The 17108-nt window shown below is 38.8% G+C and overlaps 1 protein-coding gene across 5 annotated transcripts in view; it reads right to left on the reverse strand.

Annotated features, from left to right (window-relative positions):
* Positions 1-15: 15 nt before the first annotated feature.
* Positions 16-17108, reverse strand: part of PPP2R3A (protein phosphatase 2 regulatory subunit B''alpha) — a 32849-nt gene continuing 15756 nt past the window's right edge. For all 5 annotated transcript variants that reach the window (XM_060274620.1, XM_060274617.1, XM_060274619.1 and 2 more), the window contains 10 exons: positions 14821-14923; positions 14062-14136; positions 13333-13419; positions 12697-12853; positions 10989-11037; positions 9907-9996; positions 8597-8772; positions 7490-7608; positions 6235-6341; positions 16-4627 (listed from right to left, as the gene is read on the reverse strand). In XM_060274620.1, coding sequence (XP_060130603.1) covers positions 4531-4627; positions 6235-6341; positions 7490-7608; positions 8597-8772; positions 9907-9996; positions 10989-11037; positions 12697-12853; positions 13333-13419; positions 14062-14136; positions 14821-14923 — 1060 coding nt within the window. In that variant the 3' untranslated portion in view covers positions 16-4530. The remainder of the gene's footprint in view (positions 4628-6234; positions 6342-7489; positions 7609-8596; positions 8773-9906; positions 9997-10988; positions 11038-12696; positions 12854-13332; positions 13420-14061; positions 14137-14820; positions 14924-17108) is intronic.

Below are 17108 nucleotides of genomic sequence, written 5' to 3' on the forward strand. Positions count from 1 at the left end.
ATTAATGAGACTCACTATTTTTAAAAATATTTTTAATTGCAAAAAAGGAAATACAAAGGAAAATAGCTAAGGCAAAGCCTTGCCCAGCACAAGTAATCCTCGGACAACTGTGTCAAACAAGTTTCACAACTTTTTTTGTACATCTTAGTTCCTGCAAACCTTAACACATAACAACAAAGCATGTTAAAATACATGAATAAACATTAATTACAAGCATTTCTCCAAATTATTTAGTGTTTATAGTCTCTGTGACCTTCATTAAAAAATATTTTTGCATAGACTTCACATACTGTGATACTCAAAGATATTCTTAGACCCAAGAGTTATTTTGGCGTTGTGGATGAACTTTTTGGTCTTTTAAGGCTATATATTTTAAGCTAAACACAAGATGCTCTTGGAGCGATCTTGGGAGAGCTTTTGTGTTAAATCCAGACAGTTTTGTCCAATTTTACAAAAAACAACAACACTCTTACCAATGAACCTGATACTCAGCTCAGCTCTGTGCCTTCTGCCCAATACTGCCTCTTAGTGGTGGCCCAAATAAAGTAAAAAAATCAGTTACAAAGTGCACGAGGCACCTCCAAAACACGAACACTGCCTAAAAACTTGATACCAATTGCAGCATTCATTTTTAGTAACCATGTCTCTCTCTCATCCCACTTTAACCAATGCCTTTGTCCCAATAGGCATTAAAGGACGTGCATCACCAAACAAGTATTGCTTGAGCAGTTTACTGAAAGGAATTTCTGCAATATAGCAGACTGAATTATACTAACCCCTTTCATATGAGGTAGGTGTTCTTATTTCTACTCTTCAGACAAGAAATCCGATATACAGCATTAAGAGCAGATAAAAACAAAACGTTCAAAATTTGACTAAAAAAACCTTTACAGGCTGTTGTCCAAAAGGTATTTTTGCACACGTGCAAAAGTTCAACAAGCTTTTACTAGTGGTGCATAGCAGGTGCTTTGCAGAACTGGGAATAAAATACAGGGAGTCTAGCTCCTAGTTATGCTCCAATTAGGCTACAAGTATTCCATAAGAACATTTATTTATTTTTACAATACAGAAAATTTTACAGTGTTTTTGAATACAAATTTGCATACAGTTGACCTGTTGACACATCATTCCTATTCAAATGTAGTGCTAAATGTAGGTGGTAACCTAACGGATTGCCACTTATAAAATTATTCACTAAAGTTATCTGCATTTCTACACTATTGGCTTCAAGTGAAATGATGCTAATAATTGCCTCTGCCATTTTACTTTATGGCAAGTAAGATATGGCAGCTCAAGTTAACCTTTCTTTTCCTTTACAAAAATGAAAATAAGCATAATTGTGTTTAGCTAAAGAAGTACTCATGATTTTAAAAAGGGGTGCCTCTTGAACACCAGCGTAGCAGAACAACTCTTTAAATGAGTTAGCAATTGTGTGAAATAGATCCTGGGAACACCAAGGAAACACTTTATGCGAAGCCTGTGCTTATTTAAGATGCTATGTTTGGATTCTCTAGTCTAGAGAATACAGCTATTCACCCAAACTACATGGCGTGGGTGGAGGAGGATGAGGAACATATTGACAAATTAAACCATTCCTGATTGGAATTGTAACAGGAGTACAGTAAACTTTTCCAAACAGCAGACCAGTCTAGAAACTTGCATGAGACTAAAGTTTTGTTCAGTACGCAGCTGCGCTGGGAGGCTGGACGGCGCAGGTGCAGCATGACAATAACCACTCCAATGTGGAATAATGCTAACTTAAAATAGTTGCTCAAAAATCACGGTGAAATCAGTGTCAGTTCCACTAAAAATGCTTTAAAAAGTTGCATTTTACCAACTCCTTTCTCCAATGTTTGCTCTATAATATGTAATAGTATATAGAAAACCAACTGATGTACTAATGAAGAATTGCATGGAATCAAAGGTTTGGGTAAAATCTTGTGAACTGTATAGCTAGCACAAATGCTATGAGATAAAATCTAATATTCTGGGGAAAATGAGCTGTGAACTGAATATTTCTTCCAACAACTCAGAATTATTGGATCCTCCAATTTTCCTAAAATTACAAATCGCCCCCCCCCCAAAAAAAAATCAGTGTGAATTAAATGGTATATGTAGATGACATGGAAATGAAAACATTTTATGTCTTTTATCTTTATCATCAGCAGTCTTTTTAAAAAGTGGTAAATCTAATTCTTGTTTATCATTTGCACCATTTATCAGACTGTAAATAAAGGGATTTTCATTCTAGAACCCTTCTTATGAGCTTTGTTGCTAATACCTGGCATGGAATTAAAACTTGATTGAGGTTATTTATTTATTTAAAATATATATTTATTGAAAACCAGCATTAAAAATGTTAATTTGTTATTATTAGAGAGCGCCACAAGCCTCTGACCAAAAAACTTCCACTTCTCTAATTCCAACTACAAACGGTTTTGCTTAAGTAATTAGTAGTGCGGAAAAGCGCTATGCACAAGAACATGCCTTATGCTGAATCGGAAGATCATTAGTCCATCTGGCTCAGAACTGTCTGGCAGCAGTTTTCCATGTTTTTATATGGGATTCTTTCCCAGCCCTGCTTGGGGATGCCAGACTCAACCTGGGACCTTTTGCATGCAAAGCATGTGCTCTGTCACTGCACCTGGCACTTCCATAAAAGGGTGTTTATGTGTATATATGCGTGCAGATAAAGAACACAAGGTAAAGTACAGCTCCCCCTTCTGCTTGTGACCAAGGCAAATCACCGAGATGAACCTCAGAGCCCTCACACCATAAACGAGAGTCATACTCCTGCATCAACAATCCAGAAAGATGCTCAAATACACTCTTCCAGATTGTTATTTTATACAATGCAGTATTCATGCTCCAGGACTGGCATTGAAATTAGGTTCTGAAACTCTAGTACAAATTTAACCTATAGCAAAGGAAGTTAAATTTTGTATGCTGGCATTTCTTAATTTTGATTTTGTATCTGAAAAAAGTGGGAACCATTTCCTATAATTCAATGCATGATTATTCCTATTATTTTAACACATTTTATATAGAATTGAGACAAAAGCAAGTTAAATACCAAAGTATTCAAACTTACAATCCATACTGTTTAGTCTGCACCAACTATATTCATATTAAATGGGTTTGAACCAAGGCAATGCTTTTAAGTCTGGGATGCAAATCTCAGTGGCTTTCAAAGAAATTTAGTGCCTAATTCTAAAACCTGCTTTAGTGCCACACAACATTCTCCCATTGTGCAAATGGGGAAGCACCATAATCTAGCGTTTTAATTTCTAAAGAGCAAGAACCACAAGCAAAGTTTTGGGGCGGTGAGGGTGTTGTTGATTTTACTGGAGCTTTCTGAGCTCCAGTCAATTTTGCTGCTCTATCAGGGTTTTTGTTTAATATTTGGTAGGGCATATACTTCATGAGAAGTTCACACCCTAGATTTTAGTTTTAAAAGTTAAAAAAAATGGTGAGCAATGCAGAAACAAGCTATGCTATTTCTTGTAGCAGTATTTTAGGTTATTTCCTCGCAGTAACCGCTTGATTATGTGAGGATATATGTGCCATGATCTTTCTACAGAGATTTGTAGGAGTATTACATTTGCTAAGAATAAACATGTACGAGGGGCTCTTGTACTTTGTTGGAAAAGCCGTAAGAAAAGGAAAGCTCCTTTTGTGAAGAGAGGCAATTAAGATCAAATAGCCTGGATTTTTCTAGAATAAACTTTAAAAAACAAACAAACCCAGTAGCTTTATATCAGATTTAAATAAACTCTTGGGGCATTCCCCCCCCCCAATTCATTGACAATCTTCCTGTGATGCTTATCCAGTGGAGTAATCTGAAAATATTTCTAGAAAAACATGTAGTTTTTGTCAAAATTATGTAGCAAGGTGAGAAGGAAGCTGAAGGTTCAATTTCTAAGTATAAAAAGAAGAGAAAAGAATCCATGAGGCAGGAAATAATTTCTTCAACTTGTTTTAAATTCTTTGGTTTTCTACAACCATGGATTCTTTTCAAGCCTTTCCATGCTTCATTGTACAGTGTAGGCCTTCTAGCTTCTCTACAGTTTCTAAATACAGTGGTACCTCACAAGACGAAAATAATTCTTTCCGCGGGTAGCTTCGTCTAGCGAGATTTTCGTCTTGCGGAAACAAACGGCAGACGGCAAAAAAAAGCGGCAAAAAAAAAATTGTCTCGCGAGACGCGCCCATAGAAAGCTTTGTCTTGCGAGGCAACAAAGAATCGCTAGACGCTTTCATCTAGCAAGTTTTTCGCTGCGCGATGCATTCGTCTTGCAAGGTACCACTGTTATGCCTGCCGCAGCCCACCCATATCCACACACTTTACCATACTGCTGGAAGATACCAAACCGCAGAAGCAAGTAATTATTTTTTTTAAAAAAGATGGTGTTATGGTTTCAAATGTTGGTTATTTTCTCAAGGAAAAGAATGAAGTAATTCCTGAAATGTAAGAACTGAGGACTCTCCCATTTAATATCATCAGACCTTGCAGACACTTCTTCAATATGTTTAGGTTGATAGATCTGAGATAACTAAGTGGTCTGACTTTTCTTCAATTTCAGGTAGTGATAAGAGTTCATCTGTTTCATAGTCATCATCAAAAGATCTACAAAAAGGAAGAAAGATATTAAACATGCAGATGGTTTATATCAGGGGTCAGCAAACTTGTTCAGCAGGGGGCCAGTCCACTGTCCATCAGACCTTGTGGGGGGCTGGACTATATTTTTTGGGGGGGAAATGAATGAATTCCTATGCCCCACAAACAACCCAGGGATGCATTTTAAATAAAAGAACATATTCTACTCAGGAAAAAAATGCTGATTCCCGGACCGTCCGCGGGCAGGATTTAGAAGGTGATTGGGCCGCATCCGGCCCCCGGGCCTTAGTTTGGGGACCCCTGGTTTATATGTTTGGTTATAACTGTCTGAGGTCTTTAACTTAGATCATTTTTCAGTAAATAAAACAGCTATAAATCTGAGGTATTTAAATAGGTGTAGAAGGTGGAAATGTAAGTAGTGGACCCAAACGGCAATGATGATTCCATGTAAATCTTAAACGTATAACATACTAAAGCATTTGGTACCACTGCTTACCAATTTTTCACTTTATCATCTTAATAGGTTTATACACTTTGTAGAAGGCTCAAAACAACATGCAAAAGAAGCCAATTTCTCTGTCCTCATATAGTGGTATCTTGGTTGTTGAACTTAATCCATTCTGCGAGTCCGTTTGACTCCTGGAACGGTTTGAAAACCAAGGCACGGCTTCCAATTGGCTGCAGGAGCTTCCTGCACTCAACCAGAAGCCACAGAAGCCGTGTCAGACCTTTGGCTTCAAAAAAAAAATGTTCGCAAACCGGAACACCCTCTTTTGCTGGAGATAGTCCTCAGGTATAGCATCTGTGCTGCTCATTGTGGAAGACAGGTGTCGGGGAGAAGGGGAAATAGGGGTCCCTAAAATGCAGTTTTTTCCCAGAGATATGCTGGACAGAACAGGATATACAGAACAGGATTTTTTCAGAGTTTGGCCCTGGAGAAATAAAAAGTACTTTCACTGACGTGAAGGTGCTTCCAGAATAACCATACTACTATAAAACATTGCTTATCTTCACTCAGTCTTGCTTACCAAAGCCAACTCCTGAAAGACACATTTTAAGTCATAGCAATTTTCTGTGTCAGTGCCTAGTAGTGTACTATAAACTAAAACATAAGGAAATCAAGGCTCTTATCCTTTCTCTGCCAAGGCTGAGTTGCCTCAGGGCATGCGTTTAATATGCCATGGAAGCTTTCATCTACATAGAGTTAGCAATATGAATTCATCAATAATACAAAAATCCTTTGGTTGAAAAAGAGATTGTAACATTTCTGCCAGCATAGTTTAGGAACAGTTCGGCTAATTGCTTTGACATTTTGTAGATACAGTAGCAAACAGTATAACTATCAACTAAGGACTGACACCCTAAATGACTATGTCATCTGTGTTTATTGTCAAAGTCACTTCCTCTTATTTTTGAACTAACAGGCTTGCAGTGACATTCCAAGATTAATTATTTAGTAACTCATTGGGTTTTATTGTTCATAAACATGTTTCTCTGTTTTAAACAGTTTATCTTTTTCATTTTGCTTCAAAACAACTTTTCATCTTCAAATATACGAGTTTTGAGGCTTTTGGGAGTAGCAATTATAACCACATTTTGCAGATACTGACACTCACCCTTCTTGTAACTGTTCATTGCCAGACTCTTCAGCAACAAGAATTTCGTACTCCTCAGCAGCATATCTGTCCCAGTCGGAGGGTTCAGGACCATCATTCTCAACATCCTAAATAAACATGTGAGAAGGAAACATGCAAAACTGAACAAACCAAGTCACTTTCGCAATATACATATTTGCCATGGCTAGGATGCCTTTGAACAAACACAGTCTCAGGGCAATGACCATTCACTTTACTGGTAAACTGCATGGAAATTCAAACTCTGAAGAGTACAACTACTGAAAACTAGAAATAGGAAGGGCAAACAAATTATTTTTCATATGCTATACCTCTGGGTACATTTCTTTATACTATAAAGAAATGTACCCAGTACACTTTTAACTTAATGCCTCAGAACACTGGACTGAGGCATTTCTTGTCTATAGTAGACCACTGACTCCAGAAGGAAAATAAAAGCAACATAGTTCTCTTCTGTGAAACTGTTTAAACTTGTAACGCAAGGTAATTACAAATTCTTCAACAATATTTGTTGTTTTTTAATCAGGTGAATAAGGATATAGAGTTGCTATATGAGGGGAAAGGATAAGTAAGCTACCTCTTCTTGTCCCTTCCAGTTCAAACAGTTCTAAGAACGTTAGCTATTTAAGCCCGGAAAAGAGATTCTTGTATCCTACTTGATATTCTAAATTTGTAAACACTATGTATTCCATCTAATAATTGTCACTGAATTGGATAAACTTGCCAAAGATCACATTCAAGATAAGTGAAAACAGTCTCTTTCCGTTCCTCTGAAATATGTACTGAAGAAACTGTTACATATAGATTTTACCATTTATGTATGCTGCTCATTTACCAGAATAATTTTAAGTATTAAGGAAGAATAATGTGCAATAGGCTAATGTACAAAGGCCGTATGACACCAAGCAAGTAGGGCTTTAATCATTTAATTTCTGCTCAAGATGCAGAAATGTCTTGTCATTACTTATCCTAGTACCTGATCAAAGAATAATACAATGGGATATTACACAACCTTTCCAGATACTAAGCATAAATTTAATCAGCTCTTCTCTCTCTTATATTTTCTGGGGTTACTAAGCATACATTTAGGAAAATTTCTGTTCTAAATACATAGTTTTGACCATTGCCACCATATTTCATAATAAATTCTTTTGGGAACTTCATGGAAGTATCCATCTCTTGTTCCTTTCCATAGTAGAACTCTCAGAGCAATCACTATTTTGCAACTGCTTTATACCTTCTGCACAGCAAAGGGATCCCGCTGTTCATTGTCCAAGTACTTTTCCAGGTTAAAGAATGTGTTGTAAAATACATGTGCCATTCTGCATCTTTTCAAGTCTCGCAAAGTTACCCTTCCTGCAAAACCAGAAGACATTATTTTATTATCAGTCTAGCAGTTCTCAGTAGGACTGGGGTGTCGAGGCTTCTGGGTTACAGGCCATGTGGTAAATAGTATTTAAAGATTTATGAAGAAATGGGAGATGATTTCTTTCAGGCCAGATTCACCCATTCTTTTAGGTGATCTGTTTTCAACATTGGTTGACAATTTTGTTAACCCAGTCTGAATCAGCATGTGCCAGTGGCATGCAAAAATCCAAGTTCTGTATGCCATGAAAGTGAGATGCTGATGAGTTTATTTATATAAGCCAATTTTTTTTGTACTCAAAAGCGGTTTGCAACAAGATGGTTGCTGTGAACAAAGTTTCCCCTAGTGCTTGATCACCAGGAGCAAATTCAAATGTGTTTATCCAAAAAAAAAAGGAAAGAGAGAAAGGCCAACATTTTTTGAAATAAGTTCCTCAAATACTTTTGTGGACAAGGCCTTTCAAGTGTGCACTGACTTAATCGGCATCACTATCAGGTCTATGGGTGAGAGATCACACAGATACATTATGGCTCACCATGCATTTAGAGAACCTTATAACACCATTTGGTATTAGTGGCATTAGCAGCTCATGGCTCTGAACCTCTGCACCTACTTGTTGAGCCACCTCTAAATGCCTGGAGAGTGAAAATAAAAGCCTGTTTGGTGGTGGTGGGAACTGATCTCCACCCTTTTTTTTTTGCTAGTACTTTGAATGTTAACTAAGGAATTGGCTGAGGATGCAAAGCCTAGGAGGTTGGTAAAGACCACTACTTGGCTCTGGATCTCCCATACACAAGGAATCTTATCTGCTTGGATCAAGTGTCCTGCTGGTGACTGCCAAAAAAGTGATGCAGACAGAGTATGATAACTCTTTAAAGGGGTCTGGGAGATCAAATATACCTGAGAGATCAAAGGTAATCATACTCCCAAGAAATGGTCAGCAGTGTAGATGAATACTATTGTATAAATGGGCCTTACCCTCACACTCTGGCTTCACTAGATCAAGCATTTGGCACAGCAGGTCATGGAATGGCAGTGGCTCAATGCCCATGGATTCCATCCTCTCACACTGCTCCTCGTAAAAATACTCCAGTTCATACATGGAGAGCATGCCATCCCCATCCAAGTCCATGCAGCGGAACCAGTATTCAATACTAGGGAAAGGGGAATGAATAAGATTTGTTTGTAGCAAAGTTGGGGCAAGCAATAGTTCTAACAAAGAACCCTTATTGAGACAGCTTTCATATGCACAGTGAAGCTTTGTCCAGACTCCTTCCTCATAATGCCTTTCATTGGAAATTTCAATCTAGAAATCCAGAGCATGAGCTAAGATATATAATACCCTCAGTTGCTCAGTGACTCAAACTGCATTAGTTCTCCATCCTCGAAAGAAATTACAAACTGAGACAATGTTCACATTTAGCAGCAAAATACAGGATAAAGAAGATGTCTAGATAAATTCAAAGCAGAGGTGATGCTATAGCAGTGAGGCTAAGTATCAGAACAATGTATTTCTGATCTTCATGACTTGATAGCCACTGGGGAGTGACTCCTTTTTTCTACCACAAAAGTAAAGCCTAAGTTCTTCATCCAGTGACAGTCAGGGCACTCAGTCTCTACGGGCAATTATACACCTACATATTACATTCGTTTCTTAATGTTATATTTATATTTTATATACAACATAGCACTAAGGAGATCATCACATCAGTGCAAGAATTTCACTTGCCAGACAGAACAATCTCCCCCTCCTTCCCCTAAGTGCTGTTCTGAGTGTTTCCCCAACCCCACCAGAGTCAATTGGGCGTGGGGGCACAAGGAGAAGGAGGGATAAAAAGCCCTGCTGCACTAGTGGAAGACCCTTGTGTTGGCTTCCACAAGCAGGACTCACTAGCTGAATCATTCTCATTGTGTTTTTTATACAGCATGCATGTGACTGTCAATATCATCTTCTTTTCATTCCTCCCTATCCCTAGCACATGATTAGCACGTGACACATGAGGCCAAGATTGTGAGCCTATGGAAGTGCTGTATATGTGTGTGGAGTGCACAGGAAATGTTAGGACAAGTAACAAGAACAAAAAGCAACCATGGGGCAGTCTCATTTGGCTGCAGCTGTACTGTGTACAGAGGTTTATCCTTTCCCCCTATTTTCCTGTCAAGAATACCTTCCTGGCAGTTGCTATTTGCCCCTGGAGTTACAGAACATATGCATTTAACAACCTGCAAACGTTGTATATATGTTCCTTCACGCCACCTACTCCAAATTTCTGGATGATTTATCTCACCTTGTGGGACTTCTTTTGTCTTCTTCAGAAATTAGAAGCCATACAAAGTCTGCATAGCTCATGTGGTTTTCTTTGTGCACTTGCATTCCTCTGAAACAGACAGATTTCAAACACTCGCTGAAGTTCACATGGTGATTTTTTTAGAATAGATGTCTGAATACACCTCAACATTTCACTTTCAATTCCTTAGAGAGCCCATGGATGTGTTAGTGCTGGTTATCCACTCCCTGATTCTTTGAAGTTCAATACTATTTAACTTGCAAGAGTTCCCTAGAGAGCAGATCAGAAACTGCAAACTAATAACCCAAACATGACAACTTTTAAATTAAAGTAGATCACATTCTCTCAGCATCAAGATTTTGGGCTGTTTATATAATCATTTATGTTGTACAAAGTCTCCATGTGGCAACCTTTTCCTGACATTCCAGGAAGATAAAGCTTTCTTATGAATGTATCTAAAATACAGACTGAGAAAGGTTTATTGTTCAGTAACAGCATGTGTGTTCAATCCACTGTATCTCAGGCTGAAAACAGTTTATTCTGGATTGAAGACAGACATCATTCCTGGAGATTTTCTGACAGATGATGTGAAAGAGTCAGGGAAATTTCACATCACAATAAAAAGTGCAACTGAGCTTTGCATTTTGTTTCTCAACACTGTAGAGTAGAGATAATTCAAAAGAGAAATAAAGTCCATGGCAGCCAATGTGAGCATTACATGTGCCTTAGGAAACAAGATCATAGGAGCTAAGCTGAGTCAAATCAGTGTTCCATTTAGTTCAGTATTTTCTGCACTGACTGGCAGTTGTTCTCCAGGGTTTCCACCTGGGGACAATCCTAGCCCCACCTGGAAATGTCAGAGATTTTAACCTTCTGCAAGCAAGATCTACTGCTGAGTTTTGTCCCTTCCCTTCCCTTCTCCAAATGATTTAAACCAAAGCCAATGTAAGCTGCACATCTGAAGCCACCCCCAGATAAGGAATCAAAGTGATTATATCTTACACTGAACTTCCTAAATCCCATTCTGTTATTTCAAAAATTAATTTTCTTCCTTCGATCTTAATTGTTCCCTACTATCTTACCTAAGCACAGCTCCACTGAATATTCTCTCTATAATCCTGTTTGACAGAGCTGTAGATGAAGAAAGAAGGATTAGGAACAGTTTCAGTTCGTGAATGTGTTTGCAATAGTTCTAACAATAGTTGCTTTTCCCTATACACAAGTGATATCTGTGCAGAAGAAGTGGCTTTCAATCATGTGCAAACGCAGCTGAAAAATGATTTTCCTCAGTGGCCATGTTTTTACTTACAGGTAGGTAGCCGTGTTGGTCTGGATCGAAGTAAAATAAAAAAATTCCTTCAGTAGCACCTTAAAGACCAACTAAGTTTTTATTTTGGTATGAGCTTTCGTGTGCATGCACACTTCTTCAGATAAGTTTTTACTATGTATCAAATAAATGCCTTAAAATAGTTTTGATTCTGAATACTTTTGATCTGGTCATTATGTTGCTTCCTGGCGGCTGGCTGTGATGGGCCACAACAACCGCCACCCACTCCCAGATACGGGTAAGAGGTTATTCCATACCAGACCTGAATCCAGATTGTAATGGATTTAAATAACCTGTCCTCCAAGAATGCTTGCAGTTGCTCCACCATGGCCCCATAGCTGCCAAGTTTTCCCTTTTCTCGCGAGGAAGCCTATTCAGCATAAGGGAAAATCCCTTAAAATAAGGGATAACTTGGCAGCTATGCATGGCCCTATCCACCACCCTCTCTCAGAAAGGATATTGGCAACTAGCTGATAGCTGTTCCAATCTGAAGGGTCCAGAGCTGGTTTCTTTAGGAGCGGTTGCACCACTGCCTCTTTCAGTGCAGCAGGGACCACGCTATCACATAGCAAAGCGCTAACTAAGCTCTGGATCCAACCAGTCAGCCCCCCTCTACTAGATTTGATAAGCCAAGAGGGGCAAGGATTGAGGGAGCATGTGGCTGGATGCATTGTCACAAGTATCTTGTGTGCATCAGTTGATTGCATAAGACGAACCTGATCTCAAAACATCCTCAACAAGATCACCAGCCTTCTCCACTGGACCCCCCCCCCCGAAAAAAAGAAATAAAATAGCATTCAGGAACCTATCAGGTTCCATCAGTTTCTGAGGGCAAACCATCCAAACAGTCCCACCACCTTACAAGAGGTAGCTGCCACGTCATCAGCCCAAACTTAACCAGATAATGGTTTGACCATGGCAAGGGAGCACATTGCAGTCCCTCTATCTTTAGTCCATCCTCATATCACTTGGGGGCAAAGATCACATCAAGAGTGTGCCCTGCCTGGTGTGTTGGACTGATGAGCATCTATATGAAAGGCAATTTGTAACATTTTAATGCTTCAATCTACAGCAGATTTAGGCCAAAATTAACCCATAGTGTTACAGCAAGGTTTGAGATGGTAAAGAATATGGTGCCTGTTCACTGTTTTAACTTTTTACATCTCTTTCCCTACAAGGTTATGGCATAGATTAGCATTTTCAGCAACTGAACAGGGAAAAGCTATATCCTATCCAATTTTCCCAAGAGCATGGACTACTTTATTGCATGTCTATTTTGCATAATAATGACATGACTGAAGGACAGAAAGAGATATGCAAGGGTTTTTTGTTTTGTTTTTTGTAAGAACATGGAGAAAGAGAGATCAAGTTTGGTAATCTGGGATGCCCATAAAGTACATATGAGAGAATATTTATTTTATATTAGTAACAACAACCACTAGTGCTTCTCTTGCTCTGCTTACCTTGATCATTGTATCTAGCCAGATCTTTCTGGTTGATGTAGAGATCGTGGTCAGTGTCCAGTTCCCAGAATTTACAGTAAATAACATAGAAGTGCTCATAGGAAAAATAATCAGTGATTTGATTTATGTCTTCCTCTTCCTCCAAGAGAGCTAGGGTCTGAAAAAATGAGAACAAATTCATTCCATTTTCCATAGGCAGAAGGCACAGACCAAGAACTGTAACAAGAATTATATCTTGTCAGTCTTTCTTATTATTCACTACATACCTTAAACAGCAAAAGAACTGTATGAAACATTAAACTTTGTGATTATTTAAAAAATCCACAAACAAGCAAAATTAATACTTGATGGTTTTGTGACCACGTGAAGCTTATGTGGCTACTATAATCCTTACTGTGTCATATCTATCATCCTTCAACACTAGAAATGTACAAACCTGTCCAGATCCTCTTTTAGTAAATTTTGCTAAATCCAGCTATAAAACTGAAAACACTGAACAAGCTATGGGAACAACTAATATTACTTACTAAGTCCAATTATTTCAATTGATCTAATCTAACAATGGATATCATGGATATCACGGAAAGTATTTTAGAAATACTTGTTGCTCATAGGAATTTAAAAAAATTAACAAACCTGCAGAAAGTTGCTTTTCCTCAACTCTGTTAGGGATATTTTCCCAGACCAGGATCTATTGACTGTATAGAATATTCTTTGAATAACCTGGAAAAAGATTAAATACAAGTCTCAAAACTGGACTTATTCTGTGTGATACACACACACACACACACACACACACACCCCTCCACAAGTCTTGCATCCTGTTTCTGACAGCAGCCAGTGACCGATATTTAAAATCAACAAAACAAACTACATGTATAGGAAACAACAAAAATATGCATATAGTCTTAGAGGGATCTAAAATACCCAAAGGTAATCTCAGGGCAAGAGCAGGTTGATATGGGTATAGATAGTCTTTCAGATATTCAGATCCAAAGCCATTTGGGCTTTAAAAGCAAGCACCAACCCTTTGAATTGTGGTCAGAAACAGTTCAGGAGTCAGTGCAGCAATATAAGCTTCAGAAGATCTGGTTAGTAACTTAGTCACTACATTTTGGACTGATTGCTATTTCCAAGCAGTTTTCAAAGACAGCCCTGCATACAATAGGCAGGGTATTACTAGCCTATCATTGTGGACAACTTAACAAAGAAGTTAAGGTAAGGGAACAAGATGCTAGGGGTAAAACATTATTATGCCATTTGACAATGTGAATTACTTTCCTTTTAACACTGAGCACAGCTCAAAATGAATCATGAACCTTTTCTTAGACAAATGCTGACACCTTGTACATGAAGTTAACCTACCGTAGTAATGTAGCGGGAATGGAATTCTGGGGCATCCTTCAGAAATGTCAGTCCAGGATGAGTTTCGACTACATCCTGAAAGATATCCAAATTATGTAACACAGAAAAGTTAGAGATATTATATGATACAACACTGTCAGCAGTTAGAGTGTAAGAACATATGAAAAGCCCTGCTGGATCAGACCAAAGGTCCATCTTGTCCTGCAATTCAGTCCTCACAGTGTCCAGCTAGATCTAGCCTATGGGAAGCCTACAAGGAGAACTTGTGCAGGCAACTGTTCATAGCAGCATTATAAAAGCTACCGTGTTTAATGAAACCTTTAAGATTCATAGGTAATGCACACCTGCTAGGCTACCATTTTGAGTTACCTTAAAAGACAGAAAAATAAAACATAAAAGGTAGTAAGTATGCAACAACGTATTTTCAGTCCACATTCACAAAAAGCCACAAAAAGCGGAACTCCCAGTGTGTGTGTTCACATGGAACCTTCTCCGCACTGTCTTAGTTGTGCCCCTACAAACACTGAAGATCCTGTCAGTGCCTCTCTCAGCAGGGCATCCTGCTATGCAGACCTTGACTGGCTTTTTCGTTTGCATGTTGCTTAACTTCAGATCACAGTGAGTGAATTAAGCTGTGGCTCTCTGGGTGGAGTATATTGAGGAGGAAAGGGATGACTTCTTCAAAAAAAAATTAGGTGCTCATCTAAAGGGTTTTTCCTCTAATTCAGAAAATGAAACTTATTAGCAAGTCACACAAACCTGCAGTAAAGGGATGAAATCTTCTTGTTCCAAATAGTTGCTGCTGGGTTTTGCTAAAAGGCAAATGAATTTCGATGCATCATCATGGCAGTTGTGTAGTATCCTACAAAGGAGAAATAAGACTGTAAAAGTATTCCTATCGATTGGAATTCCCAAATAATCAAAATCGCACAGCTTTGTAAGGTCTTCAGTTTAACTCCTTAATTCTCATTCCCAGCTACCAATTTGAACACTTATCTCACCCTCTGCAACCTCTATTTGTCTTTCACATCATCTGTTTTATACTGTAAACCTCTTGGGGCTGGGGATCTGACTATTTTATGCTTATGAAATTCCATATAAAGCATCATGTACATTGATGATGCAAAAATAATACTGTGAATAATAATAGTATTAACATTAAGGATCAAAGTAGACAAAATGCTAAACACATCTCTGGAAGTTGACTGTCACTTTCTCTTTCTATACTCTAAATCAGGGGTCAGCAAACTTTTCAGCAGGGGGCTGGTTCACTGTCCCTCAGACCTTGTGGGGGGGCCAGACTATATTTTGAAAAAAAAATATGAATGAATTCCTATGCCCCACAAATAACCCAGAGATGCATTTTAAATAAAAGGACACATTCTACTCATGTAAAAACACCAGGCAGGCCCCACAAATAAACCAGAGATGCATTTTAAATAAAATGACACATTCTACTTATGTAAAAACACGCTGATTCCCGGACCATCCGCGGGCCGGATTTAGAAGGCGATTGGGCCGCATCCGGCCCCCAGGCCTTAGTTTGGGGTCCCCTGCTCTAAATAGCCATGACAAGGGTCCCAATTGGGATCATGACTGCACTGCACAAGAAAAGAAAAGAAAAGGTTAACCCTTTCTTCTGCTGTGGTCCAACAAAAATAGCCACCTGAAGTTATTTGGCTTAGGAGTTGCTTCACAATGACAACTATAGAGTAAAAAAAGAGAGGAGCAATTTCCAGTGATATACTTAGTGCCACTTCTAGGTCAGCCTTGAAGGCTGATTGTGGATGTGGAATGTACACAGATTCATCCTCATGCACCAGAAAGTATGCATAAAGTAATGTAAGAACAGTTGTACACATGAATGTTTTGGCTTCTGTGCCAGGTGGATTAGTTTCCTAATTCATGCATTGGGACCAAAATATACATGTACTCTTTTGATCATTTTTCACAGTACTTTATATATACTCTTTGGTATAGAGGCATAAATAATGTACAACACATTTTGTGATAATGTCTTCAATAAGTACTACACAGATCCATTAGAATGCTGTAGCTGGTGTCATTAGTTGGTGGTCTGCATCCAATTTATTCTCTTGACTGTAAGTAAAAGTAATACAACTTCAGACAGACATTCAATAACAAGAATAGCCTATATTCTATTGAGGTTAACAGTAAGGCCCTTGTTGATTTCAATGACTCTCTATGGATTCAGAGTTAAGCACAGTCTCTGCTTGCAAAAGTCGCCTCAGAGATTTCGTCTCCCCCTCAGCTCTGCCCCCTCTGCCATTTAGAAGGGCCCCATGATTCTTGATGGAACATTTTCTGGGGGCAAGAGGAGCTGACATGGGGAGGAGCGGGTGGCATAGTCAGCTTCCAACAGCTGTTGTGTATGCTTAACTCTGGGTCCAATGCAATTTTTAAAATATTGAAAATGGTTAAGCACTGCACTGCACTGCACTGCACTGCACTGCACTGCACTGCACACCAGAGCTCCCTCACTTGAAGTATTCACTCCAGATTAGATGTGTTTCTGGCATCTTATAATTAAACCAGAAATTCCAAGGCAGGCGTAGGAATGGCTGGGAGAAAATTTATGACCACTTGGTGAAATTCAAAAAGGCATCAGCAGATATGACCAGACTTCACCTTCCTATCCCACCCCATCTGCTTTGAAGGTTCTGGAAATGCTCTGGAAGGAGAGGAAGTCCCATTTACAGGAGTGGAAGTCCACTGTGCATATAGGATGCCATGATTGGATATCACCTTCTGGGATTTACTGGTAGATCTATGTATAGTAGATCAACATAGGTTTGCAGCTTCCAATTTTTTTACAATAGAGATAACTAAAAGTGTCCTCCCGCTTAAGTTAGGCTGCCGAGATGAAGAAAGCTGGGGGACAACAGGGGAAGATGTATGTGTGAAAAGATCTATGTGGGAGCTCCAATTCTTATACTAAAAACAAAATTCTGGCATGAGCACGTGCTCAGAAGCACCTTGTTCCTCAATTCTACACTATTCCTGGGCCATTATTTTGCACCTGGCTC

The sequence above is a fragment of the Zootoca vivipara genome, chromosome 5, assembly GCF_963506605.1.
Source record: "Zootoca vivipara chromosome 5, rZooViv1.1, whole genome shotgun sequence".
Taxonomy (NCBI): domain Eukaryota; kingdom Metazoa; phylum Chordata; class Lepidosauria; order Squamata; family Lacertidae; genus Zootoca; species Zootoca vivipara.